This window comes from Danio rerio, chromosome 25, assembly GCF_049306965.1.
Source record: "Danio rerio strain Tuebingen ecotype United States chromosome 25, GRCz12tu, whole genome shotgun sequence".
In the NCBI taxonomy this organism is placed as follows: Eukaryota; Metazoa; Chordata; class Actinopteri; order Cypriniformes; family Danionidae; genus Danio; species Danio rerio.
The window spans coordinates 22,992,722-23,020,567 of NC_133200.1; the positions used below are offsets into that span (position 1 = coordinate 22,992,722).

At 36.3% G+C, this 27,846-nt stretch overlaps 2 protein-coding genes across 4 annotated transcripts; both read right to left on the minus strand.

Annotated features, from left to right (window-relative positions):
- Positions 1-251: 251 nt before the first annotated feature.
- samtor (S-adenosylmethionine sensor upstream of mTORC1) lies at positions 252-13,972 on the minus strand. Of its 3 annotated transcripts, XM_009298034.5 has the most exons (6): positions 13,752-13,972; positions 10,209-10,300; positions 8,177-8,318; positions 7,959-8,090; positions 4,029-4,149; positions 252-3,908 (listed from the first exon to the last, which is right to left on the minus strand). In XM_009298034.5, exons 3-6 carry the CDS (start codon positions 8,251-8,253, stop codon positions 3,279-3,281), a joined length of 960 nt encoding a protein of 319 aa, XP_009296309.2. In that variant the 5' UTR covers positions 8,254-8,318; positions 10,209-10,300; positions 13,752-13,972; the 3' UTR covers positions 252-3,278.
- Positions 13,973-19,179: 5,207 nt separating this feature from the next.
- On the minus strand, positions 19,180-26,929 carry ppp1r3ab (protein phosphatase 1, regulatory subunit 3Ab). Its single transcript, XM_021470690.3, has 4 exons — positions 26,146-26,929; positions 25,885-25,937; positions 25,639-25,727; positions 19,180-23,193 (listed from the first exon to the last, which is right to left on the minus strand). Exons 1-4 carry the CDS (start codon positions 26,907-26,909, stop codon positions 20,476-20,478), a joined length of 3,624 nt encoding a protein of 1,207 aa, XP_021326365.2. The 5' UTR covers positions 26,910-26,929; the 3' UTR covers positions 19,180-20,475.
- Positions 26,930-27,846: the final 917 nt, after the last annotated feature.

Below are 27,846 nucleotides of genomic sequence, written 5' to 3' on the forward strand. Positions count from 1 at the left end.
TAATAAAGATACTTTTCAGACACATTTATATTACTTAAATAATACAGTAGCAATGTTTACCTATACTTAAATATATGCGTTACCAGTGGTAAAAACTATTCATTGTGTCTTTACTAAATACAACAATTTTCATCTTAAAATACAAATAAAACCTTTGAACAAATGGAATTTAATCCAAATGGATATGAGGGAGAGCTTACAACATGTTTTCTAGCATAAACTTGCTTCAGACAAATGAAAGACCAAACAAGAAGGCAACAAAAACTTTTATTTATAAAAGATGAATGACAACAGTTCACACAAACAGCTCGGCCATGTGGGAGTCGTCAACCATCATAACACTGATAAGAAAATCAATCATGCAAATGTTAGATTAGAGCCTGCGGGAAGACAAAGACATTTGATATGCAAATGTTTGAATACACCACTGAGTAAACAGTATAATACAAAGCTTTTTTCCTTCCATTTTTATTGTTTTAAAACATCTTTTTTCTAAGATTTATAAATCAAGTGCAGACTGAAGTATACCTTTAAATGCTATTGCTGACAGGGCAGTATTTTTTAGTGATTCAGCCAAGAGCTGGTTAATTCGCTGGAAAATTGTAATCGAACAGTTTATTGTGGGAGAGAAATGAGCTTTTACTTCCAGTCGCCTGTTCTAGCATCCATTTCATATAATCACAAATGCAAAAATACAATTAGAGTTTGAAGGCACCTTAAAGAGGATTTTTTTCAATACCCTGAAAGCTTCTTACACCATTTCAAATCTTTGTACTTGTTTTTGGCACCCCTACAACACATTTAAAGTGCCTGACGCCTATTTCAACAAACCCTTAATCTACGTCTCACACAATCCTTCAGGAGTAAAAGACCCATCGCAGCATATTCTCAGGCTTACCAATCGGTAACCATATTAATACAATACAAAACATTTCCTAAAATCAGTTACTCCATGAAACGGTTATTTTACAGCAATATGGGGAATTTTGATAATGAATATATTGCTTTTCTAATGAAATGCTGATGCCAATATTGATATTTTACATACCTCATTTCAAATGTGCAAATATGTGCTTGGACTATTAAAAGGATAGTTCAGATCAATGAAAATTACAGTTAATTTACTCAACCTCATGTCATCCAAGATGTACTGTATAGTTCATTAGATTTTTTCCTTTAGTAGGGCATAAAAAAGGTCTTTAGCTGAAACTGTGGTCCTTGGAGATTCAAAAATGCAAGTCATTGACTACTTTCACACAAAAAAACAAAAAAAAAAACATTCAAGCTAAATAAAATGAATACACTGAAGTTTTATAAAGTGAATGTGTGATGTTTGAGCACCACAGGACCCTTTGCCAAGACTGTGAATTAAAGTTAATTACTGTGTAAATAATGTGCAGTATCTTGCTCAAGTCCATTGTTTAGTTTCATAAAACCTCACTCATTTATTTATTCCTACATGCATTTTTTGACACTAAAAAGCACCTGTAGGCGTTGACTTGCATTTCTCGACCACAGTTACAGATACATTTTCCTTTTCTTTAAAGGAACACTCCCCATTGTTTTGGAAATGGCTAGAAACTCATTCAGGTGTAATAATCAAGACACAATAAGAATATATTTCCAAGCCATATTGACATGGAAAACAGCAACATTTCATGATCTTAGTACATAATGGAACTACATAAGAAGAGAAATAATCAACTCTATTTGTGAATTTTTGGAGCGAGATGCTCATGGTCTAATCTGATTCAATAACTTATGCTAAGCTAAGCTAAGTTAAGCTAAGCTAAACTAAAAGTGCTCCCACCAGACCTGTATATCAGCTGAATGGATTCAATAATTGTAAAACTCAATTGTTGGTAAAACTAAATTGTTTAACTCTAGGAAAGTTGTAAAATAAGCCTATTTGCAAAAAGAAAAAAAAAAGAAAAAAAGGGGTTCCTTTTATTTCAACTGAAATACAAATATAATCTTGAATGACCCGAGTATGAGTAAATTAAATTAACTACAAATTTTCACTTTTGGGTGAGTGATCCCTTTAATATAGTGTTTTTAAGAACTTGGAGTGAGTAAAAAAAAGTTGCAAATTCTGCGATAAAAATGGTGATATGAAACAATCTTTTGATAGTACTTCAAATCAACATTTGACAGTACTTTTTGTACTTGTACCTTAAAAGTTACGCGTTGTAATTGTATACGCAAAAAAGCAAAACATTTGATACCGAAGAACTCAATGTCAGATATACAGAAGACGATGATACAGGAAGTAGAATTAGCAAATGAAGGAGTCGAGAGTAAACAGTCAATAGTAAACAATCATCCTACTCAAAGTCACATTATGGCAAAATGCAGAGAAATCAAACCTGCACCATACTACATACTACGGACAAGTACTTGGATAGTATTGGTTATAACAGCGGTTTAAATGAAAACAAAGCTACTCGCAGGCCATTTGATCGCAAGACTAGAAACATGTTTCCACATCGCATGCATCCAATCTGGTCACCTGTAAGATTGTTTGTTCTGCAAAAACTAGGACAAGTTCGCATGATTTGTACCTTTTGAAGCAAGAAATCCACATTCACAGTTACAACGTCACATAACCAAACACTCACAAGTTCTGCAGATACGTAAAATGCTACAATTATCATAAGGCTGGCTATTGTAAAAATAATTAGATCGAATGAATGGCTGAAATCATCTTTCAAAATGTCTCAAGAATCAAACCTTTAAAGGACACGTTCAAGCAAAAATGTAACAATTTCTCAATCAAAACAACCCTCTTTTGGACCCCACATACTTCCATTAGATGGACAGAGTAAATTTTTGGTTGAACTTGCCTATTCAAGAAATTCCGTTGAAAAAGACCAACACAAAGTATCATAGTAACTTCGGTCAAACGGTTGGATCTCTTAAAACTCGACTATAAACTACGCCTAAGGTGTCATTTTTGCTAGTTCACAAACATTTGTCCAATAAACACTCATTTTGAATGAAAACTGTCCTCGACCTGGTGTCACACAGCTGTTTTTCCAATACAAAACCACATCACTTAAATTTCGTAGTAACCGCAAGATTGTTTAGTGTGTATATTTGTGTTCAAAAGGATGTCTTGCACGCTCTTAAAAATCCACGCCCACCTAAACGTCCTCATTCACTCTGTGCAAACTTTTCGCTGCTTAAAAAGGGGGTCGAGTAGACAAAAAACGCAGCGGAGCAATTTTGGCAGCACAACGGTAGGGTACTAAATACCAAGAGGGGGCTAGTAAACAAGTTCAGCTCTGCAGCAATATAGGGTCTTCCAGCTCGTAGAAAGGCGCCGAGCTACTCTGGCTCTCACCTGAGTCTGAATCGTACGGAGTTTCCGGCAGTTCCGCGAAGCTACACGCCATCTGATCGTCTTCAAAATCTGATCGCGGAGGCTCGTAGCAATCTGCGAATCCGTCCTCGTCGAAAGTGTTAAAGTCCTGTGGGATGTAAAGCATCTCCGGGTAGTTGCGGCTCACTAGGTCGCTACTGGTGGTGGGGGATACCTTGCGGAAAGCGATCAGGTGCATGTGGGAGAATTTGACGTACTTGTAGCGCTTGAATCCCAGAGACTCCACTGCAACTCGCCAGCTGCGCATCATGAGCGCGTGCCGGCCCTGGTGAGAGGAATCAGGGGTGATGATGAGGAGCAGGCCGTTCAGGGTCAGGAGTTCATGTGCTTTCTTGCAGCAGAGCCAGCGCTGGTAGGGGGAAGGAAAGTAGGAGAGAAGAAGAGAGAAGACTACTACATGAAATAACTCGGCAGGTAAAGCATCAATTGGGCCTCGTAACTGCCGCAAGAAAGCATCCAAGGCATCGCTGGCCAGCTGCAGAGGCTGCTGCAGCTGCAGGTTGAGAAAGTCACATTTGTAGACACTCTGAGATCATAAAAAGGAAAAACAGATGGAGAAGCAAAAGATTTAGAGCTGTGAGGGACAGAAGTAACACTTATTTTAACTGAATTTAAAAAGTATCATACAACTTTATGGAACACAAACCTCTACTGCGGGCACAATGTCAATACCGACAGTCAGAAACTCATCAAACTTTAGGAAAGGATTGAAACAGCTGCCCACATCCAAGAGTCGGATCCTCCCAAGCTGGAATGTTGAGCTGGTACTAAGTGCAAATAAGTAAAAAGGCTGATTTAGTAAAAAAGTTGCTATAAAGACATTGAATTTGTAGTTTTAAGGCCTTAAATGTACTCAAGGGAGCATTTTAATAAAACATAGTTAAAGGAACTCAGTTATAGGATTTAAAATGGTGTTTGGTTTAACAGTAGGGTTGGGTATCATTTGGGGATATTTCGCTAGCGCTGCTAAATCGATACTTTTAAAATGATAACAGTGCCAAAACTTTTTAGCCACAAAATTATTTGACAAAAAAATTTTAAAATAAATTTTATATATAATATTATATTTATATTATATATTTATATTATAAAATATGAATTGATGTTTACTTAAAACTTGTGTGTGTGTATGTTTGTGTGTATGTATGTATATATATATATATATACACACACACACACACACACGCACACGCACACGCACACGCACACGCATACACACACACACACACACACACACACACACACACACACACACACACACACACACACACACACACACACACACACACACACACACACACACACACACACACACACACACACACACACACACAAGTTTTAAGTAAACATTAATTTATATTTTATATATTTGAATTGCATTAATATATTTCTTTTGATCATTTGTTTGTAAGCATGAATGCAAGATTTGCATTAAGCTATTAACATTACATTAGCTAACTACTAACCTGTGAAACGGCTGTCATCAAAATCAGGGAGCACCTTTTTTCTGGGTTTGGGGTTTGTGACTACTTTTACATGGACATCAGTGATCTAATGATTTGCCTTAATCTAAATGAGACAATAATATGATTAAGGCGTTTACATGAGTTGCTTTTTGAATGTTATATTCATGATTCTCAGTTGCATGTTACAGCACATAGATCCATCAACGTCATTGTGTCACCAGCCTAAAAATGTTTCCTCCGCAGTTTGTGTCTGGGGTCCTTTAAGATAATCAAAAATCACTGTTTACGTAGACTCGTGATCAGAGTCCTAATCATATTAAAATCAGAGTATTGGTGTCCATGTAAACGTACTCACTGAAAGTGCCAGATGATGTCACAAGCTGTCAAAGGCAGTCCATACTGTACCTCACCTTTAAGTTCATTCCATGAGCCCTCACATTTTTTAAGTTTGACGAGTTTCCCCTCTTACACGCAACTTTTGTAAAGCATCTGCTGCATGTTTGTGTGTCAGTATCCTTGCTTGTAAAATATAGCCATATTTTAGTATGCTTAGTTTAAGCAAATTAGATGTGCCATACTGCGCGCTTTGCCTTCTATAAGCAACCAGAACAAATGCCTGACATCACTGACATCGGTATCCCACAAAGCTGTTTAGAATTAAATATTTAGAGGTGGTGTGACACAATGCGTACTTATATGTGCCTTTGATGCACCCCTTGATGCTTAAGAGCGTCAAACAGCTGATGCGCCGCTCAGAGCTGCGGCACGCCACGCACATGACAGTTGATAGCATCACACACCAGACGTGCACATTCGCATGTTATTTAAAATCAAACTATTCGGATGTCGATGTGTGGCGCAGCAGAAATATGAACAGAGACTTGTGAATTCTAAAATGCATGGTGCTGTATGGCACATCACCAAACAGAACTTCTGGTGTGCAACCTGCTTTACGTTCTTGTCACAGCACCAGTGGCACCGGAATTAGGCACCACAATTTATATGCTGATTTGGTCTAGTGCATACAAGTTCTAAAGGTACCTATTTAACAGTGTTAAAGATTTCTTCAAAAGAATGAACTAAATTAAATAATTCCTTACAGAATCCTAATCTTTTTGGCTGCTAGTAATGGAAGCCTGCCGACAGAGGCATTAAGTGCAAATCAACAACTAAAGGGCGAAATGATTCAAGCTGTTTTTGTAAATATTTGTGATGGAGATGAAACATAGACCATAAAAGTATGTGAGCCCGTTCTCGCCATTAACAATAATAATAATAAAAAAATGTAAATAAAAACTAAACTAACATAAAAAATACAAATAAATAAATAAACATGATAAATAATAAAAAAGATAAAAGCGTGATAAACAATTAACAGTCGTGTTGCTTTACGTTGTGATTGCGTCTTCAACACTTCATTTACGGTCAGTCGCCATAACAGGAAACTATTGTTAAAACTCGCAATGCTGACTTTATAATTCGCAATGCTGACTTTATAATTCGCAATGCTGACTTTATACCAGGGAATTATGACTTTATCACTGAGAATTATGACTTTATAAATTGGAATTATGACTTTATAAATCAGAATTGCAATTTTATAACTCGCAATTCTGACTTTATAACTTAGAACTGCGACTTTATAACTCACAATAGTGACTTTATAAGTTGCAATTCTGACTTTCTAACTTGGAATTCTGACTTTATAACTCGTAATTCTAACGTTATAAATCGGATTTGCAACTTTACATCTCGGGATTCTGACTTTATAACTTTTACTTCTGACTTCATAATCTTTTAAATATTTTATTATAATTTTTTTTTGTCAGTGGCGGGAAAAGGAAAAGGGGTGGTTCCAGCTGTGTTGAGGTGGGAATGTCACGGTTAGTGTAAAAACTATTACAATGCAAACTCGCACACACTGTGGAAATGGAGTGCGATTCTGAGAACAATAGTATTTTTTCCCAACTGTCACTGTTAAAAATAATTAATTAAATAGATTATACAAAGACCATTTGTCTAAAAGTGTCGTACTGCACTTAATGCATAACTGCATAAAAAGTGGATTGTGTTTTATTGTTGCTCGGATACTGTATTAATATTATAGCAAACTTCTTAATAACTTTGTTCACTTTGTCAAAACAAAGTCTTAAAGTCTTCTAAAATTGAAAGAACCAACAGTTCGGACCATGTGTTAGCTCTGCTCACATCGAAATGAAACAGATTTTGTGTGTGTTGACAAACTTAGAAACAGAGCACTGACTAGTGCGCGGTGATTGAATCGAACCAGCTCTTTCTCATGAATTAATGTGCAGAAACACTGAAAACCTGACGACGTCACTAGTACTGGCAGCAATTCACCATGCAGAATTTACATTTACCACTTGGCCATGAAATTGCTTCGAAATGTATTCTTAAACTGTAAGGACAAATTTGCTCAAAACATTGCAAAATTAACAAATTTTCACTGAATAGTGAAATGGAGGGGTCCTAATATAGCTTTTATCAATGTGCCACACAATATCTCAAACAATGTGTTTTAGTGTTTCATGACCCTTTAAGCATTACTATTATAAAAGTCATTCATAGTTCTTGAACAGGTAGTTCCATTAAAAATTCTAGTAAATATTAAAAAGCTAGTGCGAAGACCCATGAGGTGGAAACGTTATATAGTGGTAAAATACCATGCAAGATATATATCTGTTTAGTCAAATACTGTATCGCAAACAGCCAAGACAGTTTTAATCTGGCAAGTAATCATGAAACCCAATGATGACAGCGAATGGAAACAAGTAGAAAAAAATAATATCCTGAAATATCCGTGCAAGAGTTTCGCTGTGAACAGAGTTATAGCTTCTTTTCTACCGATAAATATTCATTTTCCAATATAAATTCAGGCCTTTTGCTTAAATGTTTTAACTCATGGACATTTGACTTAATTGATTAATAAATTAATTTGATAATTTTCAACATTAAAGAAGGCGGAGGCTCAGAGCCACACCTATATATAAAAAATCATCATGGATACCTTAAAGAAGTTTAAGAGCTGAACTAAACTTGTATTTTATGCAAATATACTGTGGCCTTTTAACAGTGTCATTCTAGAGCACCTTATAGAGGACAGCTGCGGTGGAGCATTTGTATCGGTGTTTGCATTCCCAGCTGTGGCATGCCTAGCACTCTTCTCATCTTTCTCCAAGACTCGCCTCATCCCTCCATCCTGGAAATACTCCTGACAAACACTGAGAAAAAGCATAATTTAGCATCACTAACACTGCGAAACAGCAAAATTTAGCATCATTCAGTACAAAAAATTTGTTTTATCAACCTGCGGCACCACTCAATGCGTCCCTCTCCCTCGCATTTATTGGCCCAGTGGTTGTCAGCAAGATTCTTCATGGCCATGGCATATTCACTAAGAGTCTGCTCATCTTCACAATGCTCACGCCATATTTTATCGAAATCTCCCACTGCAGCCAAAGAGAAAAAAAAGGGCGTACCATCACATCAAGTGACTGATAATTCTTCAAAGCATAAATAGCAAACACTTCCACAAAACCTACTTTCTGAGGTCAAACACAAACCAACAGTTTGATTCTGAAACCGAAGCCTTGCAAAACACAGTCCGATTTCTTCAACAGCTTAGTTAAACTCCATTGCCAAGCTTAAAAGTACCGTATCATCAAAATGTTTGTGCTGATTCACTCACAGTTTCAAAAACTTGCTGATAATGACGATGACACCAAAAGGCGAGACAGCAAAACTGTTTGGGAGAGCAAGAACTGACAAAAAGTGAGCCGTCCCATGACAGAGTGGAAAATACAGGCCTTATCTGATTTACGGAGAATAAGACAAGAAGGGAAGAGACTGCAGCGCCGTTACATATGAATACTGCTGTACAATGCCAAGAAGACCAGATCACGCCTTCCTTATTAACCCATCACGGGGTCTAGTGAATAGACTACTGTGTGTGGGATTTATAGTGCTGCTCGTCCCTCTTGGGGGAAACCATGGAAGATTCAATATAGAGATTCTAAATCTAGAGAAACTGAACAAAACACACAAAAATCTGACTGTATAAATGTTTATTTTGCCCAACTTTGTGTGGGGAGAGCTGTTACTGGAAAAAAACTGATTACATAACTATCATTTACATTACCGAAAAATTATGTTTTTGATGATGAAGTCAAATAGCAGCTAATGAAGAGCGAGACGTAAATGCTAGGGTTGTGCAATTCATCTAAATTCAATAGCGATATCGAAATAGGCCTCCAACAATTATGAAAAAAAAAACTGTAGTCTACAGTCCAAAAGTCTGCACTTGCTCTTACCCAAAGCCCAATTTGACATGGAAATCAGTAAAATCATGCAACATGACTTGACATGCAGCATGGGAAACTGAAAATAATGTGTATTAGATTTATTCATTTTTTTAAAAGAAAATTTGTGGCGTTCTGTGTATGCACTTCATGAAGCTATGAAGTAAACTGACCCTGCTATAAATACCATGAAAGTTACCTCTGTTTTTGGAACCAAAAGTTGAGGTTATCAACTTCCATTATGGCTGGTTGATTAATCGAAAAGCAATCGAAATTGACATTCAGAACTTATAGTCATCTATTTTTATTTTTAAGTCAAAGGTAAGCAAAGCAGTTTGTAAGCAAGCGGAAAAACTATTTATTTTCTTTTTCTCTCAGAAAAATGAAAAAAATGATAAAAAATTAGGAATGATATGTTATACATTATAAATTTAGGATAGAAGATAAACACCTCCATCTCTCACAAATTTTAGCCATTTTGCAGTACCACAGCTGTATTTTTATAATTATTATTTTTTGTTTGTATAATAAGCTACACTACCTGCTTAATTTGAGTTTAACTTGTTAACAGAAAGGAAACGTAATTTTATTTGTGCTTACTGTTTGCTCAAGACAAAAATGAGAAAAATTTCTGAATGTTTAAAGCCAAATTTGAATAAATGTGTGAGCAAGTTAATATCTATTCAGTTCCTTTTTTAACTAACACTCACTGCATTTTAGCAGTAAAAAGCTACAATACAGATTATCGAGCTGAAGCTTGACTACAACATTAAATCGCAAATCGAAATCGCAATATCTGTCCAAAAATAATAATAAATAAAAATATTGCAATTAGATATTTTCCCCAAATCATACAGCCCTACTGCTGACTATGCAGAAAGAAGACATCACTTTTTTGTGCAAGAAACTGAACATTAAGTACATTATTACTTTTAATCCTCAACTCTGTCAAACTACAGTCTACAGCGCAAGTTTCCTGTCACACAAAATGGTTTGCGTGGTCTCAATATCACATGTGAGCCAACTCTCAGCACGACTTACGGGTATAGAAAGTCCAGGGTCTTGTTGGAGACAAGGTGGAACCTTAATGGCCAATCATTATCACATCTTCGGGCTTGTCCACAAATACAGCCCTTTTGGTATAAAACAGCAATTGAAATTGAAATTAAAAAGATAACTGGAGAAGATATGATTATTCATACTTTTTTTTATTATATCTTGAGAAAATGTCAGAAATTGTTCCAGGCAATAAGAAATAATTAATAAAAACACTTTTAGCAAGTAACAGAAAAGCCATAACTCAGAAAAGGTTTCAGGCTGATCCTCCAACATAGGCCCAACGGATAGGAATTGTAAAGGAGATAAACTATATGAATAGACTCACATTTACCTAAAGAATTCATTCAAAAGGTGTGAAAAGTATTGGAAAAAATGGACATTGCGAATAACATGTGAAAATGTGCACCAAATGTGTTTTGTTTTGATAATGTGACCCCTATGATAACTATTTTGTTCCTTTTATGTTCCTTCATCTGGTTAAATATCTGTTTTAAATCTCATGTGAGCTGACACTTTGTTTGCATTAAATGTGTTGTATTGTTCAACAAAATGGCACCTGCTTGTGCATATCCTGCATGACGCAACCTGTATAAAAATGTAAATAAACAGCAGTAGCTCATATAGGAGTTTGCAAAGGGATGCTCATTGCTTATGCTCCAGGTTGTTGTAATCAGGATTTGCAAAGGTTGTGGATAAAAGTCAATAATAAACACTGTAAAAGAAATTAATTTTCAGAATCATTGTTTTACTACATCATGTATCCGCTTGTTAAGTGTGACCTCACACGAAGCGGATCCCGGGTCCAATCGCCATATAAAACTGTATGTGGAATCTCATCAAAGGGTAATAATAAATGTTTACAAAGCGCTGTAATACTTTCGAAAGTCACAACTGCAGTATAAATATCCATGTCTATTATCAGAAAGCCAGAAAGGGATTTGTCTTTATAAACTGTTAAGCGTCTGTGATGCAGCAAATTCAGAGACAGTTGTGTACACCATGACTTTATATAAAATTCACTTTAATGAATGATATGACTAAAAAATGGTCATTAACAAACACTTCCGCAATTTAAATGTGTAACAGCTTGGAACCGGAAACATTATTTCATCATCACGACTTAAGTGAATAGCCAAGACAGTTTTAGAGTTTTTAACTCAAGAGTGCTGTAGAAATTTTACTTGCTATTTACAGATCCAAATTTCAGCTAGTAACGTCTTTAAATGGCTACATTCTAAGACGCTTAACACGAAAAAAGCTTAACATGGCTTAATGTACCTAAACATAACCCAGAGAAACCCAAATTTCTGTCATATTGTAGTTGTAATTAACCCCAACTACTGTAAAAAGAATGAGTCCCAATTTCATAGACAAAGTAAAAAACATCACATTAAGCGTTTTCTCCTCCATTTAAGTCTATTATAAGGAAAAAGCTTAACATGGCTTAATACACCTTAACAACAGGCAGGGAATTTTTTTTCGATCAAATATTACTTATGACAAACCCTTTCTGATGTCAAAAGAATGAGCTGTAATTTTAGGGAGTGAACATTTTCACGTTATGCATTTTAAGTTCATTATAAGGAAACAGCTTAACGTGGCTTAATATACTTTAACACCGACCGGGGAAACCCCCCAAAAAATTCTGTCAAACTTTACTTGTGATTAACACCAACTATTGCAGGGCTCAACAATAAGGACTGCCCGGTGGCCCGGGGCCAGCGTGTTAGGCGCTCTGGACAGTAGACAGAATTGTTACTGGCCCGATTCGTAGTGCCTTGTCACAAGAGTTCAATTTGTCTGCGACTATTTGTTAATTGCATATGAATACAGTCTAAGAATCGAGAAACAGTTTGTGCTTTTAAGCCTTTAAATGCTGCCTTCCCAGTGATGTCATAAACACCATGTTGCTTTTCGGTTCCTTCTATCTGATTGGATGTTGTAAGCATGTAGTTTTTTTTTGTAATCTGGTAAAAACCAGTACAGCGAAATAAATTTATGAGGCTAAAAGAATGTCTTGGAAGCAGACATTTACATGGGTACCATGCTAAGATATGCTCATTATACATTTTTTTACATTTTAAAAATATAAAAATTCTAGATTCAAAACACATTTTTGACACAATATTAAAACATGTGGCTAAGAAATATCTATTAACTTAACTTTTTTTTGGTGGGGCCAGTGAAAATATTCGCAGGGCAGGTAAAAATCTGAACCGCTGGCCCAAACGGGCCAGTAGAAAAAATCCTTAGCGTTGAACCTTGTATTGTCAATGGAACAGGTCCTAATTCCATAAAGTGAACAATATTATGTTAAGTGTTTTCTCCCCATTGAAGAATATAATAAGGAAAGGCTTAAAATAACTTTACAACAACCGAGGGAAACCAATAAAGGAAAAGTTGGCTTTATATTGGGAGATTTAGACATTTCTTCTTAATAATATAATTTCAAAAAAGCACTCTTTGCAAATTCTAAATAGGGAAATCATATTAGGAGCAAATTGCTATCAAAGTACAGCATTGTCCACAGTGAATTAGATAGTGTTAATGTTGTTTAGAAATCATACTTGCATGCTAATTCTGATTGAATACTCAAAGTAATATAGTAAACAATATAGAGACTGCTAGTACTAAATGACAGATGTGCAAATATAAAACCAACTTTACCTCTTTGGAAAACCACATGTTAAAAAGACTGTTCGTAAAATTAAAGTTAGTGTTAATCACAAGTAAAACTTGATCGAAATTTAATTTTCCCCGCTTGTTGTTAAGGTACATTAGGCCACGTTAAGCTTTTCCCTTATACTAGATTTCAATAGAGGGGAAAACACTTGATGTTTTTTTTTTTTTTTTTTTTTTTCTATCTATGGAATTGGGACTCGTTCTTTTTACAGTAGTTGGAGTTAATTACAAGTAACAGAAATTTGGTTTCTCTGGTTTATGTTTAGGTACATTAACGTCAAACCACGTTAAGTGTTTTAAAATGTCATTCACAATGTTCTATTGGGAGGAAAATATTACATTTTGAATGGCTTGAGGGTGAGTAAAGTGTTTTATTTTTGTGTGAACTATTCCTTTAAATGTTGTTTATGCTTTCGAACACTTGGCCAATGGCTTAGTGAAAGGCAAAACAGGAACAGATGAACATCCCCGCACTTGCTGACTAGACTATAATGTCGTTTAAGAAACAGACAAAACCACTAACATGAGCTGTTTTGATATCTAATATGCTGACTTTCAAGACTAAGTCATTTAAAAGCGTTCGGAACGTTCTCTTCAAATGTTACACGAAATGTTATCTGTATGGGCATTAAGTTACTTGTGACTGAACCAAACAAACAGCCCAAAACGAGACAAATGTGACAGCAAATCATCCCAAAAAGCATCGCGACAGATAATTTAATTAAAATAACACAGTCAGGTTTTTTCTTCTGGCGTTTATGTTTGTGATCAGGCCAGAGAGAGTCCAGAAACTGATCTAGGCTAAGCTACACAGCTACGCATCTCTAATTTCAATAACGTTACCTTCAATGTATTTCCTGCGGAGTTTTCGGTGCACGCTCTTCACCACCCCGGACAGCTTCTCCTGTTCCTGCTTCCTGGACTGCAGCTCCGCCGGGACGGAGCCGGGATGGTTTTCGGAGAGGTCCGGGTCTGTCTCAGCGCTGCTCCGCAGGTCCATAGTACAGCACTGAGCTCCCGGTGCACCGGCTCCGTCAGTCCGTCAGCGCGCACGAACACACTGCAACAACACGCAGCCTGATTGCGCCTCTCCAGTGAACGTGCCGGAAGTGCAGGGCCAATCTGCGAACGCTAAATATAAAACGCCTATGAGTTCTGAAATGTTTATTAACAAGTTTGTTCGTTTTGTTTTGATGAGATGTTACATGCAATAATAATAATAATAATAATAATAATAATAATAATAATAATAATAATAATAATAATAATAATAATAATAACAACAAGAAGAGGAAGACGAAGAAAAAAGGTAGTATTATAAAACATTCATTCATTCATTTTCTTTTTGGCTTAGTCTCTTTATTAATCTGGGGTCGCCACCGTGGAATGAATCGCCAACTTATCCAGTATATGTTTTACGCAGTGGATGCCCTGCACATAATGAATATTATTAACGATTATTATTCTTAGGTTTATAATTAATTGCTGTCATTGTTATTTCATAGTAACAATACATTTTAATAAGTTTACACAATTTCTAAACTAAGATATAATATGATTATTATTATTTATAATTACATTTTAATAAGTTTATTCATTCATTCATACATTCATTCATTTTCTTTTCAGCTTGGGGTTGCCACAGCGGAATGAACCACCAACTTATCCAGGATATGTTTTTACACAGCGGATGCCCTTCCAGCTGCAACCCATCACTGGGAAACATCCATGCACTTTCATACACTACAGACAATTTAGCTTACCCAATTCACCTAAACCACATGTCTTTGGATTGTGGGGGGAAACTGAAGCACCCGGAGGAAACCTATGCAAACACAGAGAGAACAAGCAAACTCCACACAGAAATGTCAGCTGACCCAGCCGAGGCTCGAACCAGTGATCCTCTTGCTGTGAGGCGATCGTGCTACCCACTGCACCACCGTGCTGCCTGAATAAGTTTATAACATGTATAATTTAAATTTTAAAATTGTGATGATGCTGATTATTGTTATTAAATTTAACAACAAAATGTTGTGCTGGGATTAGTGTATATGAGTGTAAATGCAGTTTAGTGTTTGGTTTGAGACAAAAAAGGATGTTCCTTAAAGGGATCATTCATCCGAGACTGAATATTCTGTCACAATTTAATCACTCACTTGTCACAAACCTTTTTTCATACAAAAAAAAAAAGTATGAAAATTTCGCAAAATGTTAAAAAAAACTGTAACCATTGTTTTTGTTTTTCCTACTGTAACCCTGCTGGTCCTACACCACCGAACCCAATCCAAGCTGGTATAGAACCAGCAACTTTCCACCTGGGAGTCGATTGCTCTGATGGAGGCTAAAAACCATGGCCTCTAGGACCTGTCACAAGAGCAACTTTAGAGGTCAGAGGAGTGAGGTTTACCTGCACAGCACTTCACTAGCTGGCCACCGCTACACTACAATGGAAGTTACTAGTTACAGGTCTCCAGTGGTGGAACTGAAAAGTACTGAAGAGTACTGAAAAATCAAAATTAGGTAAAACATACTATTTCTTGCCCAAAAATGTAATGCAAGTAAGAATAAAAGTATGTGTTGTAAACATTACTCGAAGTATGAGTACAAAGTAGACCTTTCAAAAGTACTCAAGAGTAGTGAGTAGCGAGTGTTACGCTTTGAAAAGCTGTGAAAATGCATTTACATGTAATTTGTGGAAGTGTGTAAATGTAACATTCTGTGGTGCATTTAGTTATTGCTTAGCAGGCAAACAACATCATAAAACGTTAATATTAGGTTAGATTTAGGACGTGATGTCAGGTGATCAAAAATTAAAGTATACCCAGTGTCTAAGGACAATGATATTTTGACATTTATTAACAACATCAAATGACGTTGATATTTGGTTGAATTTAGGTTGTGTTAGAAAGTGATCAAAAACCTACATCGAGCCAACATCTTAAACCAACGTCATATTGATGTCAAATACTGACATTTATTCATCGGGTATGGCAACCAAAATCCAACATTTGATAGACGTCATAGTGTTAACATCCACACAACATCAAGCTGTAACATCATTAGATGTTGATATTTGGGTGATTGTAGGTTGGACGTTGGACATTGACATCGGCTTGACGTTTGATTCTGATGTCAACCCGATTTTCATTTCCAAACAAAATGCAACGTCTCCACAACATTAGGGTACAACGTAAATCTATCGTCATGTTGACATCTTATGTCTGCTGGGTGTTTAAGGCCATTTTGGTCTTCAAACAACAAACATCCATCATCAACAGTGTCTGGGTCAATGTGTGTAAGGTTTATAGACATCTACTTCGACACTTTTAATGCTTTCAAACAGTTTGCTACTATTATAAACCGCCCTTGTCTGGAGGTAGTTCATTATGATGGCATTTACCTTCTATGTGCAATTTGATTGGACAGGAATCAAAGGGCTGATTTTTCTAATCCCCAAAGACAAGAAAAAATAAAGTAGTGACTGCAGGTTGAGGGAAAGTAGTGGAGTAAAAGGACTAATGCTGCACTATAAATGTACTTAAGGAAAAGTAAATTATAGTAAATTATAATTTCTGGGAAAAATGACTTGATTACAGTAATTTGAGTATTTATAATTTGTTACTTTACACCATTTCAGGTCTCTACCATTAATCTAATCAAAATATCTTTTGTGTTCAACAGAAAACAGAAACTTATAAAGGTTTTCAACAACTTGCGGGTGAGTAGTTTGTGAGTAAATACATTTTTATTGGGTGAACTGTCCCTTTAAGATATGCATAGTTTTTGACGCCACTTTTATTATTCTGAATAAGCCTAAACAAAGTGGAATTACAACAAGTGCTTGCTAATAATAATCCATGTATGGTTAATATTTCTTATAGTCTGGAGAGTCACATCACAGGGTCACATTCCCGCGAGCTCTGACATGAAATCCTGTGAGGAATGGCGAGTACGGGAAATGTGTCACGTTTCATTACACACAGCTTTGGCTTACAGTGAGTATTATAAAACTAACAAAACCACTACAGTTTGACACACACAATTTTGACTCAACTTTGCTTTGTAGCCTTTTTTTGAAATCCAATATAAATTTACTGACCATTAACTAGTTCCAAACTTGCATAATTTTCTTTTGCCTTTTAAACAGAAAAAAGACGTTTTGAAGAATGTTGGAAACTGATAAGCATTGGCATACAAAGAAAAACAAATGAAAGTCAATGGGTACCCGTTTCCAACATTTTTCAAAATGTCTTATTTTGCGTTCAACAAAAGAAAGAAACTAACAAGAAAATTGAAGAAACTATAGCAGAAATTTCTCAAACAATGGGTTGAACTATACCTTTAATATATAAATGTTGTGCAAAAGTTCCATCAGGTCATCACTTTTGACCACGACTGAGTAATCATGACCTTATGTTGTTACTGTTTGATGCATCAACTGGACTTTACCAAACCTGAAATAGAGTTACAATGCTATTGTGTATCCTTGAGTTTGAAATTGTCATCGTGCAGTTCCATCCCATTTAAAGAGAGTGATAATCCTGTAATATCCTCCATGCTCAGTTGTGCAGACTCCTTCTTAAAGGGGCAGTTCATCCAAACATGAAAATGTTCTCTATATTTACTCATCTTTAAGTGGTTTCTGTAAAAATCATAAAAGATATTCTGAAGAACCTGTAACCATTAACTTCCATATAGGAAAAACAAATACTATGGAAGTCAATGGTAACAGTTTTTCCTGCTTTCTTTGCAATTTTTGTTATTAACAGAAGAAAGAAAATCATAAACAAGTTTTTGGTGAAATTTCCCTTTGAGAGACTAGATAGTTTTGTCATTGTACTGTATAAACACAAAATCATTCATACAAGAGGCAAAGTTCCTTAGAACATGTGTTTATGTACACTCAACGGCCACTTTATTAGGTACACCTTACTATTTCCAGGTTGAACCCCCTTTTTCCCTTAGAACTGCCTTAATTCTTCGTGGCATTCAACAAGGTACATGATAGCATCATGCAGTTGCTGCAGATTTGTTGGGTGCACATCCATGATGCGAACCTCCTTTTCCACCACATCCCAAAGGTGTTCTATTGGATTGAGTTCTGGTGACTGTGAAGGCCATTTGAGTACAGTGAACTTATTGTCATGTTCAAGAAACCAGTCTGATATAATTCATGCTTTATGACATGGCGCGTTATCCTGCTGGAAGTAGTCATCAGAAGATGAGTACACTGTTGTCATAAAGGGATGGACATGGTCAGCAGCAATACTCAGGTAGGCTGTGGTGTTGATAAAATGCTCAATTGGTACTAATGGGCCCAAAGTGGGCCAAGAAAATGTCCCCACACCCATACACCATGACTACCAGCCCGAACTGTTTATACAAGGCAGGATAGATCCATACTTTCATGTTGTTGAAGTCAAATTATAAATTTTGCCACAGAAATCGAGACTCATAAGACCAGACAACATTTTTCCAATCGTTTATTGTCAAATTTTGGCGAGCATGTGCAAATTGTAGCCTCAGTTTCCTGTTGCTTCCTGTGACAGGAGTGGCACCCTGTGTGGTCTTCTGCTGCTGTAGCCCATCAACCCCAAGGTTAGACATGTTGTGCATTCGGCTATGCTCATTTGAGCAGCTGTTGCCTTTCTATCAGCTGGAACCAGTCTGGCCATTCTCCTCTGACCTCTGGCATCAACAAGGCATTTGCGCCCACAGAACTGCCGCTCACTGGACATTTTCTCTTTTTTAAACCAATCTCTGTAAACCCTAGAGATAGTTATGCATGAAAAATCCAATAGATCAGCAATTTCAGACCATCTGGCACCATCAACCATGCCACATTCAAAGTCACTTAAATCACCATTCTTCCCCATTCTGATGCTCAGTTTGAATTTGAACTGCTGCAGATCATCTTGACCATGTCTATATGCCTTTGAGTTGCTGCCATGTGATTGGCTAATTAGAAATTTGCATTACGCAGTTGGACAGGCGTACTTAATAAAGTGGCCGGTGAGTGTATACAGCTATTAAAAGAGTCAGATGTATTTCTGTGAACTGCATAGTTTAATAACCAGGAGATTAGATCATAGTTCATCTGATGGTTCAGTGAAAGACGGTTCTTCGAATGATGTCCAATAATAAATGAACAACATAAAAGCATATTAAAATAAGAAAAGCTGCACAATATTGAATTGCAATAAAAAATGCTCTGTGGATTAGACAAAACATACAAACAACACAATAAAAGATTGTATTACCAATTTGGGTACTGAGGAAATCAGTTTACTTAGCATAGTTCATTCATTATTAGTATACACCTGTATCTACTTACAGTACATGTCCATATGAAGCAACAACTGCTCAGTTTGGAGATTTACAGATGTTAAGACCATATCAAGTCATAGCGTCAAATAGTTTGTGACTGCAAACAAACCAGATGATATGTAAAGGATCAAAGAATTGGTAATCTCTTGTGGTTCAACCATGGAAATATAGAAAATAACTATAACAGAAGAAATTCAGTACTGTTTACATTAATGTTCATTTTCTCGACTACATTGTGAGACACAGGGGCACCGCTGGGCAGGAGAAGTTAGGATGATTCTAAGGGCCCACACTGTTTTGGGGCCCCCAAAGACACTATTAAGGGCCCACCAGAACCACCATGCTCTTCACTTTTTGCGACATCCACGAAATGTTGTCATAGGGCCCGTACCGGCCAGCAGCACCCCTGGTGAGACATATGCTTCAACATCAATCAAACTTGACCTTTGTGTGTGTGTGCAAATTATTCTGAAGAAAAAATAATACATTTTTACTGTAGTATATGTGTTGTAGTATAGATAAATTATAATCTAGTAAGGCTGTGCTAATTAGGCTAAGCTACAAATAAAATGATGTCAGTAAAATTGCACTAGAATCCCATTTCAAGGCTAATCTTCCATAATCTGTCACACTTTAACTTTTCACTCACCCAGTGGTCCTTTAATCATCTCTGTACCAAGCACTTTTAGCATATATCTCAAAGATTGCTAGATATATACCCCCTCATTCAATCCCCTGCTTTATAATCAGCTTTGTGTAAAGAGCATTATGAAACTGTTCAAACTTAGTTTTCCATACACTAAGAAAATACACCTTCTTATATAGTATACCTATCACTTTGTTTTTTCAGTCACGAGTTTGTCGTCCCTTACAAAAATATTCCTGTATTTTATAGTAAAATTGTAGTAATCATGTTTTTTTGGTGCATTGACTTTCGTTTTACTACAAACACCAAGCTTTAACTTTGGGGCTCCCATGGGGTTTCCGTAGTCAACCACAGAATTACTTTAGTTTTGCATTTCTAACCATAATTTATCATGGTAATTTTAGTAGAACTGTGCTTATACAAATAGAAATAAGTGCACCAAAAGTCATGGTTAGGGTTAGGTACAATTTTACTATTAAAAAATGATGGTTAATATTTGTAAGGGATATAAAATCACATCTGCACCAACGATGAGATATTATATTCAATTATATTCATAAATCTTTCCTATTTCAAAAAAATAAAAAATTACATTCACTGCAACCTTTTTTCACAATTCTGAGACTTTTTCAATGGTTCTCCCTCCCCTTGATGAAACAGCCAATACACTGTAAGAAGATACAATGCAAAGCATGCAATGAAGTCATAATGATATGCCAGAACCAAAAACACTATCAGCAAAAATGTGTATCCAATCATCCTTTTCATATTATCATACGACAGAAACTTCTTCCACCACAAGACGTTACGTCCAATGACACGTTCATTCCTGTCCACTAGCGGCAGCATAGCTCTTTTACTCTCTGTGAGAAGTGCAATATTTGATAAATCCTCCAGAGAACTATTTTGATGATCCTCATCCACAGACTCTGAGATCGAAGGCATTGATGGTCTCCTGCGGCTTATAGATGGTCTTTTGCTTCCGCTCATTGTGCCTTCTCTGAATGCTGACTGTTGTGAATTCCTCAGACTGTTCAGGTATAGCTCCATTTCTTCATCAATCTGTGATTCTGTTGATGTATTGTCTTCAGTGTTTCCAGAATCTCCGGACAACGAGTCTTTTGCCTCATATTCCATGTTTTTATAATCAGCCATAGTCTTACTTTCGCAGAATACTTTCATTTCTTGATCACCGGCATCCCAGCTGTTCTCTAATGCTATTGTACTTCCACTGACTTCAGTATCACTCTTTTGAGAGGATTCTTGCCAAGATGTTCCAGTTTCCTCACAGATCTGTACTCCACTGATGAAACTTTCTTGGTTTTCCAACACCTCAACTCCACATAGACATTCATTTAAGTCAATATTCCGTTGGGTTACTGATTGAACATTGCAGGTACTATTAAACCTCTTCTGGTCCTCAGAATCTCTTTCAAGAGAAACCAAATAATCGGCATCTACTTGCTTATTTTCTCTCTCAGGTTTCATTTCGTCCAAATCCTCTTCATCATCTATGTATTTCAACTCATCTTCAATGCTCTTTAATCCTCCCTTATTCTCCTGCTTGTCTTTTTCACCTTCATGTTCTTCTGGATCTTGGTCTTTCTCCTTTTCTCCTTTTCTAGTTCCCTCTTCTTCCTCTTCAAGGCTCTCAGAATTTGTCGTTTCGCTACCGTCCTCCACCTCTTTATTAGCTAATGTGATCTGTTCTCCTTCAAAATCAATAATGTTTGAACACTCCTTCTCTGTAGTCTTTGAAGAAAACTCTGCCTTCTTACCGTTCATGTTACAGGTCTGCATAGTATTGCACATAATTATCTCTGTGTTATCCAGTTTTGAACATTGTTCTGTTAGCACAGCTGTTGCGTTTGATAAGTCACAAAGATCTTCAGGTTTTTCAATGTATGATATCTTACAGCAATCAGGTTCTAATTTATCAGGTTCTAAATTGATCCCTGAAGTTTGGCGTGTTGTGGGGTCATCTGGAGATTTGGCAAGAATGCAAGAGTTAATAATTGAATTCTCTGTTTGAACTAATGTATCTTCTTCTTTGGTGCGGATGTTTGTTGGGTCCTCCTGGTTTTGTGACATTTCAGTGTTCAAAGATAATAAAGTCTTTAAAGCTGATGTGGCTGCTGAAGGATGTATCTGTTCAGACAGGTTGTCAATATCTGACTCTGTTGCTTGATTTGTATTGACAAAATGTTCTGCAGCTTGTAGCGGAAATAAACTGTGGCAATAATCATACTGGAACGTTTCATCTTTACATTCTTCTAGAGAAGGATCTAGTTGGCTGGATGTAACTTTTGGAAGGTTGGCTTCAATAAATATAATGTCTGTTGGGTAACCACTAGGATCATTTTGATTGTGAGAATCTTCAACACATTCACTTTTATTTGACTCAGAAAGAGGACTTTTGGTTGGGTTTACTGTTTTGTTCTGATCTGTTGATGCTTTGCAGTCGTCAACACTAATATTATGTACTTCCCGTTGTAAAGAAATGAAAGTCTCGGGGGTTGTAACCGCAGTTAGACTCTTGTTCTTTAGTTCCTTAAATGACCTGTTTACTTGTAGGATCTTTGGCGTGAAGTCTTTTTTCTCAATTTCCATGTTTTTAAAAACCTGATGATAAAGTGGAGCTACAATGGTTCTGAATGTGAAGCCTTGAGAAAACAGTTGAGTCTCTGTGTTGGCAGTTTTCAAGCTCACATTATCTTCTCGATTACCACCAGCAACATTCACATCTTCATCCACCTTCAAACTCAGTGCTAAATGTTTTATTCTTTGCTTAGCATCCTTCTCAAAGTGCTCCCATGCTCTTTCAACATCCTTGGAGATGGACAAGTCTGAATTTTGGCATTCAGGAAAAGACTGACTGTTTGAAACTTTTTGGTCAGTAACGTTGTCCTTAAGAGGGACGTCCTTTAGGACTTCAGAAGCAGAGCTTGTGACGGTTTCATCACAACTTATAGAGTCCCCCAGGGGTAAATTTGTTTGTGCTTTTGAAAAGTTGATTATATTGTCTATACAGCAGATGTCCTTGGAGTCTCCTATGTCATCTGTAGATTTGAGGGACTCAGCTGGTGATGATGATATTTGGGTGTCTGTTGGTGGTTGAGGAGTTTGTTGGGATAGAGAGCTGCATGTTGTCATTTCCAGTCTCAGAGTGCTGGTTTCTGCTGTAACTTCACTCTCTTTTGTCTTGGTCCCTCGTTTTTGTTCTTCCTCTCTCTTAGCAAAGTGCTCCTTGACTTTTTGTAATCGTGCAGCCTTTCTTCTGTTCCTTCGGCTGCGGTTTCTGCTCATTTCCTCCTGTTTACAAAGAGGTAGATGTGAAAAATAATTCATAAAATCTCTTATCATAAAAGTACCTTATTAGCTTTGATTGATTGAGTGAAAACATTGACTTGGGCTTTCATTTTAAAGGAAAACTCCACTTTTTAAAATATGCTCATTTTAAGAGTTAAACAGTTGAGTTGTACCATTTTAAATATAATCAGACGATCTCCAGTCTGCTTAGCTTAAATTGTTAAATTAGATTATTAGATTATTTAATTACATTTTTGAATCACAAAATTTTCTATAAAGTTTGTATAATTTACCTATTTAAAACTTGACTCTGTTGTAATTACATTGTGGACTAAGGCTAGCAGAAAATGAAGAGATGCTATTTTCAGGTGCTGCAAATATCATTGCGCTTGCTGCAGTTTCTTGATTTATACACCTGTGTATTGTTTTTAGCCATATAAACACAGAAAATAGCATCTTTTCAATTTATGTCAGTCCCAGTGCACATTGTCACTACAGAAAAGTCATGCTTGTACTCGGCACCAATAGCCTATTGGTAAAGTGTGCCAACATATAGCACTAAGGTGCTCATGGCACCCGGCGATCCTTTCCCTCTCTCTCTGCTCCCCATGTATTCATGTCTCATCTTTACTGTCCTATATAGTAAAAGTAAAAAACACTAAATATATATATATATATATATATATATATATATATATATATATATATATATATATATATATATATATATATATATATATATATATATAAACAAAAAAAAGAAGAGGAAGAGTAAAGCTTTAAATGAGTTTATAAGTACTGAAACTTTTTAGGATTTAAAAAATATATATTATTATATATTTTTTTATTTGAGAATATACACAATTACAAAATGTTTACAAGTATAAGATCCTCCACATTTTACTTATGCATATAAACTTAAAACAGAATATTTTCTAATAATTGAATACAAGTGATTACATTACAATCTCACACACACACACACACACACACACACACACACACACACACACACACACACACACACACACACACACACACACACACACATGTATATATACATATGAAAACCATTATCTGAGTAGACAGGAAAATCCTTAGTTTAGAATTACAGAAGGAAATGAAAAAGAGCAATAATCTCAAATAAAACAGATCGAAAGTAATACCCCATTCCAACCCTCCCCCTCCCTCGTCTGTTTCTGTCTGTATGCACACCAGATAGGGAAGGCTACTGAAAATGAAAGCTGGCCTACGATCTAGCAATATCCCCATCAAACAACTGTACAATCTCTCCCTTCCAAGTACTTTATAAACGATTCCTATGTGTTTTAGAAAAATGAAGCTTCTTATTCTGTAAAGGATACCGTATTCTTTCTAATTGGAGTGTCTTTGTGAGTTCACTGAACCATAACTTGAATAAGAATACGTTTTTTGACTGTTAAAAGGCCATAGGAAACAATTTGTTGCTGAGACTTGGATAACCCTAAACACAATAAAAAATTCATCTGGTTTGATAGTTTGCTCTGATTTCAGAAAACAACATAGATAATGTTGCACCAAAAGTCCAGTAAACTAAAACATAAAGCATATGGAGCAGTGATGCATCAGACATTTTGCATTTGTCACATTTTGGAGAAACACTTATTTTACAAATATTTTAGAATGCTTTGTTTTTGAGTAATGCAATCTATGTAGGATTTTGAATTGGATAAGATAAATTGGATAACATTTATGGATTTCTTCCAGACACTGTCAGTAGTTTGTTAGAAAACTCTGATCCTAGCTTGTCTTCCCATAACTTTTTGATTGTGGATGTGGTAGGTGTTTGGTGGGTTTGAAGGATGTTATATCAATGGGAAGTAATTTTATCCATACCAAGATGGTCCTTCAGACAAAACAGGAAGGATTAATTGTTGTGGATTTCAAGTAAGAGTGTACACAGTTCCTTACTTGAAAAAATTACTTAGGTCATTTAAGGATTTTTTTTTTTTTTTGCAAGATGCTTTTGGTCTAATCTGATTTATAAGTTATATTGAGTTATGCTAAGCTTAGCTACAAGAGCTCCTGCCAGACACAGAGATCATCTGAAATTATTCAAAACTAGTAAAACTTAACTGTTTAACTGTAGGGGAGTTGTAAAAAAAATCCTATTTCTTTTTAAAGTGGAGTGTTCTTTTAACTCAAAGGTTTCAGAGTGACCCTGTGCAGCCTGACCTATCAAGTGTCTTGTTTAGGACAGTACATAATGTTACACTAATACTTGTCAAAACATCAGCGAGCACAGGACATTCAGAAGGAGCTGCTTGTGTCACACCACTTTTATTTTTATTTGCATAACTATATCAATATCTGCCATCCTTGTTTTGCCTGCGTGAATTCATAGTGAAATACATTGTTTATTTAAAACAGTTAAATGAATATGGTCAAATATAAGATTGTAAAACTCACCGCTAATTCCTTGCTTTCCTTTTCACTTTTCTCAGAGTTTTCACTTACAGATTCTGGGTCAGTGGCCTTTACATCATTTAGGTTTACAACTGAAAAGAATAACAACAACAACAACATGTTAATATATATATATATATATATATATATATATATATATATATATATATATATATATATATATATATATATATATATATATATATAAATTTGAATGTTTCCACTTCTAGTTTTGAGGAGTTAAATTACCAGGAAGCTTTTCATTGTTTGTTGTCGTAGAGGTTGAAGCTGATGAATTTGTGCTGAAAAATTAACAAAAATAAACCAGCTTGTATTTTGTTCTCCTTTGTATTGTATGCATGAACTCGTTCCTTAACTCACAGTTTGTCATTACATTTTTAAATTATGGTTAATTTTTAATTCTATTTATATTTACAATTATGTGAATATCTTAGACATAATTAATTAGATATTATCTACTTTGCAACAAATCTGTTGACAACCTCTCACCTGGTTATTTTCAGACAACTTTTTCTTCTGTTTTCACTCTCACTTTGGCCTTTCTCCTTCAGTTTTTCACAACAAAGTAAAGAATAGTTCTTTTCACTGTTGTTTGCCCAAAAAGTGCCTACAGATGTTTCATATCTCAAACAAAAGTCAACCCTTGCGCCTTCTTCTCCAAATGGAGGTACCAGTGTGAGCTTGAAGGAGAAACAATCCATCTCACCATTGTTCGACCCAGATGAGTACTCAGCCAGCAGATCAAAATGACTTCTCCAGGAATCCAAAGACGTACGAACATAGACCATCTTATCAAAACACACATTCAGCACACGGACAATACCTCTAAGGGTTGTGGTCCCAGAAAGCAACTCCAAACTTTCCAGTTCAAGCTTCTGCTCGTGAACCCGCAACTCTAACTCTTCAGACGTTTGTGGAAGAGTGAAAAGGGGAACCATATAATACTCCTTATCTTCGTTCAAGTCGCTTTCTAAAGGGCCTGATGGTGGAGTTGCCCCCCAAGCATCAAACTGCTTCACTGAGACAAGACTCAAACCAAAGGCGTCAGCAAAGGACACTCTTCTGCTGCTGGAAGGGGGAGGCAAGGAGTCATCGGAGGACGCAGAACTCCGTCGTCTAGGTGTGGGTGAAGATTTGGGTTTAATTCCTTCTAATCCCAGTGACTCTTCATCCTCTTCCCAAGGGGAAGCCGGCAAACTGAGTGAGTTGGAGCTTCCCCCAATGGGGCTTCCCAGCGCTCCCACTGACTCCATCAGGCAATGTGGAAGAGAGTGAGAGGAACTCAGCTGCTCGGCCAGCAACTGACGTGCTGTGACTTAACTTATGGAGTCGAGTTACATTTGACATTGTAGGCAAAAGCCAACTCTATATTTAGGGCAGAAACAACTCAAGCTATGCAGTCTAAGCTCAGGGGAGCCATGAAAAATTATGTTACAGACACACTTCAAACAAAATAACATTGTTATGTGCACACAAAAATGCCTAAAAGGATAGTTTACCCAAAAATGAAAGTTCCGTCATCATTCACAGCTTATATTTTTCACATTTTCAGATATTACATTCATTTAGCAGACACTTTTATCCAAAGCTACCAATAAACGATGATAAAAGAAACACTTCAAATCACCTGGGAGCAGTTGTATATACATCCCAAGACACATAAACATTCATACACATGCACAGACACACACAGATAAACATAAACCCACTCATCTCCATAATATACAATTAGCAGTGCACAATGAACGCTTATAAGAAGGTGTCTGGTGCATATGGAAAGAAAAAGAGTGTATCTCTATGTAGTTCTTCTTAAGCAGCAACTGCTTGGAACACAACAGATGGTGTTTTGAGAAACGCCTCAGATTTCTTTTAGATTATGGAAATGGTTAAGCAAATATTGAAAGTTTTAATCCAGGGGTGTTTAAACTCCTGGAAGTTTTTAGCATATCAAGTAAGAGCTTGATTAGCTGTTTCAGGTGTGTTTGATTAGGGTTGGAGCTAAACTCTCCAGGACACTGGGCCTCCAGGACTGAGTTTGGGCATCCCTGTTTTAATTTATTCAGCTGTGCTCATGCTAAATTCAGCATATGTTCAAAAGAAGTAGGCTTAGATTGTGGTCATTCGTATATTTATAATTTCTCTACAGTTATATAAGCAGGGCTTAAAATGAACTCACCAAGCACCAAATGC

What these genes read in the sequence shown, in the direction of transcription:
- ppp1r3ab (XM_021470690.3), bottom strand. Translation starts at nt 26,909, where the DNA reads ATGGAGTCAGTGGGAGCGCTGGGAAGCCCCATTGGGGGAAGCTCCAAC. An exon ending in AGTTGTCTGAAAATAACCAG is followed by an intron (nt 25,938 to 26,145) that starts GTGAGAGGTTGT and finishes TTAATTTTTCAG; the next exon opens with CACAAATTCATCAGCTTCAA. An exon ending in AAACAATGAAAAGCTTCCTG is followed by an intron (nt 25,728 to 25,884) that starts GTAATTTAACTC and finishes TATTCTTTTCAG; the next exon opens with TTGTAAACCTAAATGATGTA.
- samtor (XM_009298034.5), bottom strand. Translation starts at nt 8,253, where the DNA reads ATGGCCATGAAGAATCTTGCTGACAACCACTGGGCCAATAAATGCGAG. An exon ending in CGCATTGAGTGGTGCCGCAG is followed by an intron (nt 8,091 to 8,176) that starts GTTGATAAAACA and finishes GCTTTTTCTCAG; the next exon opens with TGTTTGTCAGGAGTATTTCC. An exon ending in ACATTGTGCCCGCAGTAGAG is followed by an intron (nt 3,909 to 4,028) that starts GTTTGTGTTCCA and finishes TTATGATCTCAG; the next exon opens with AGTGTCTACAAATGTGACTT.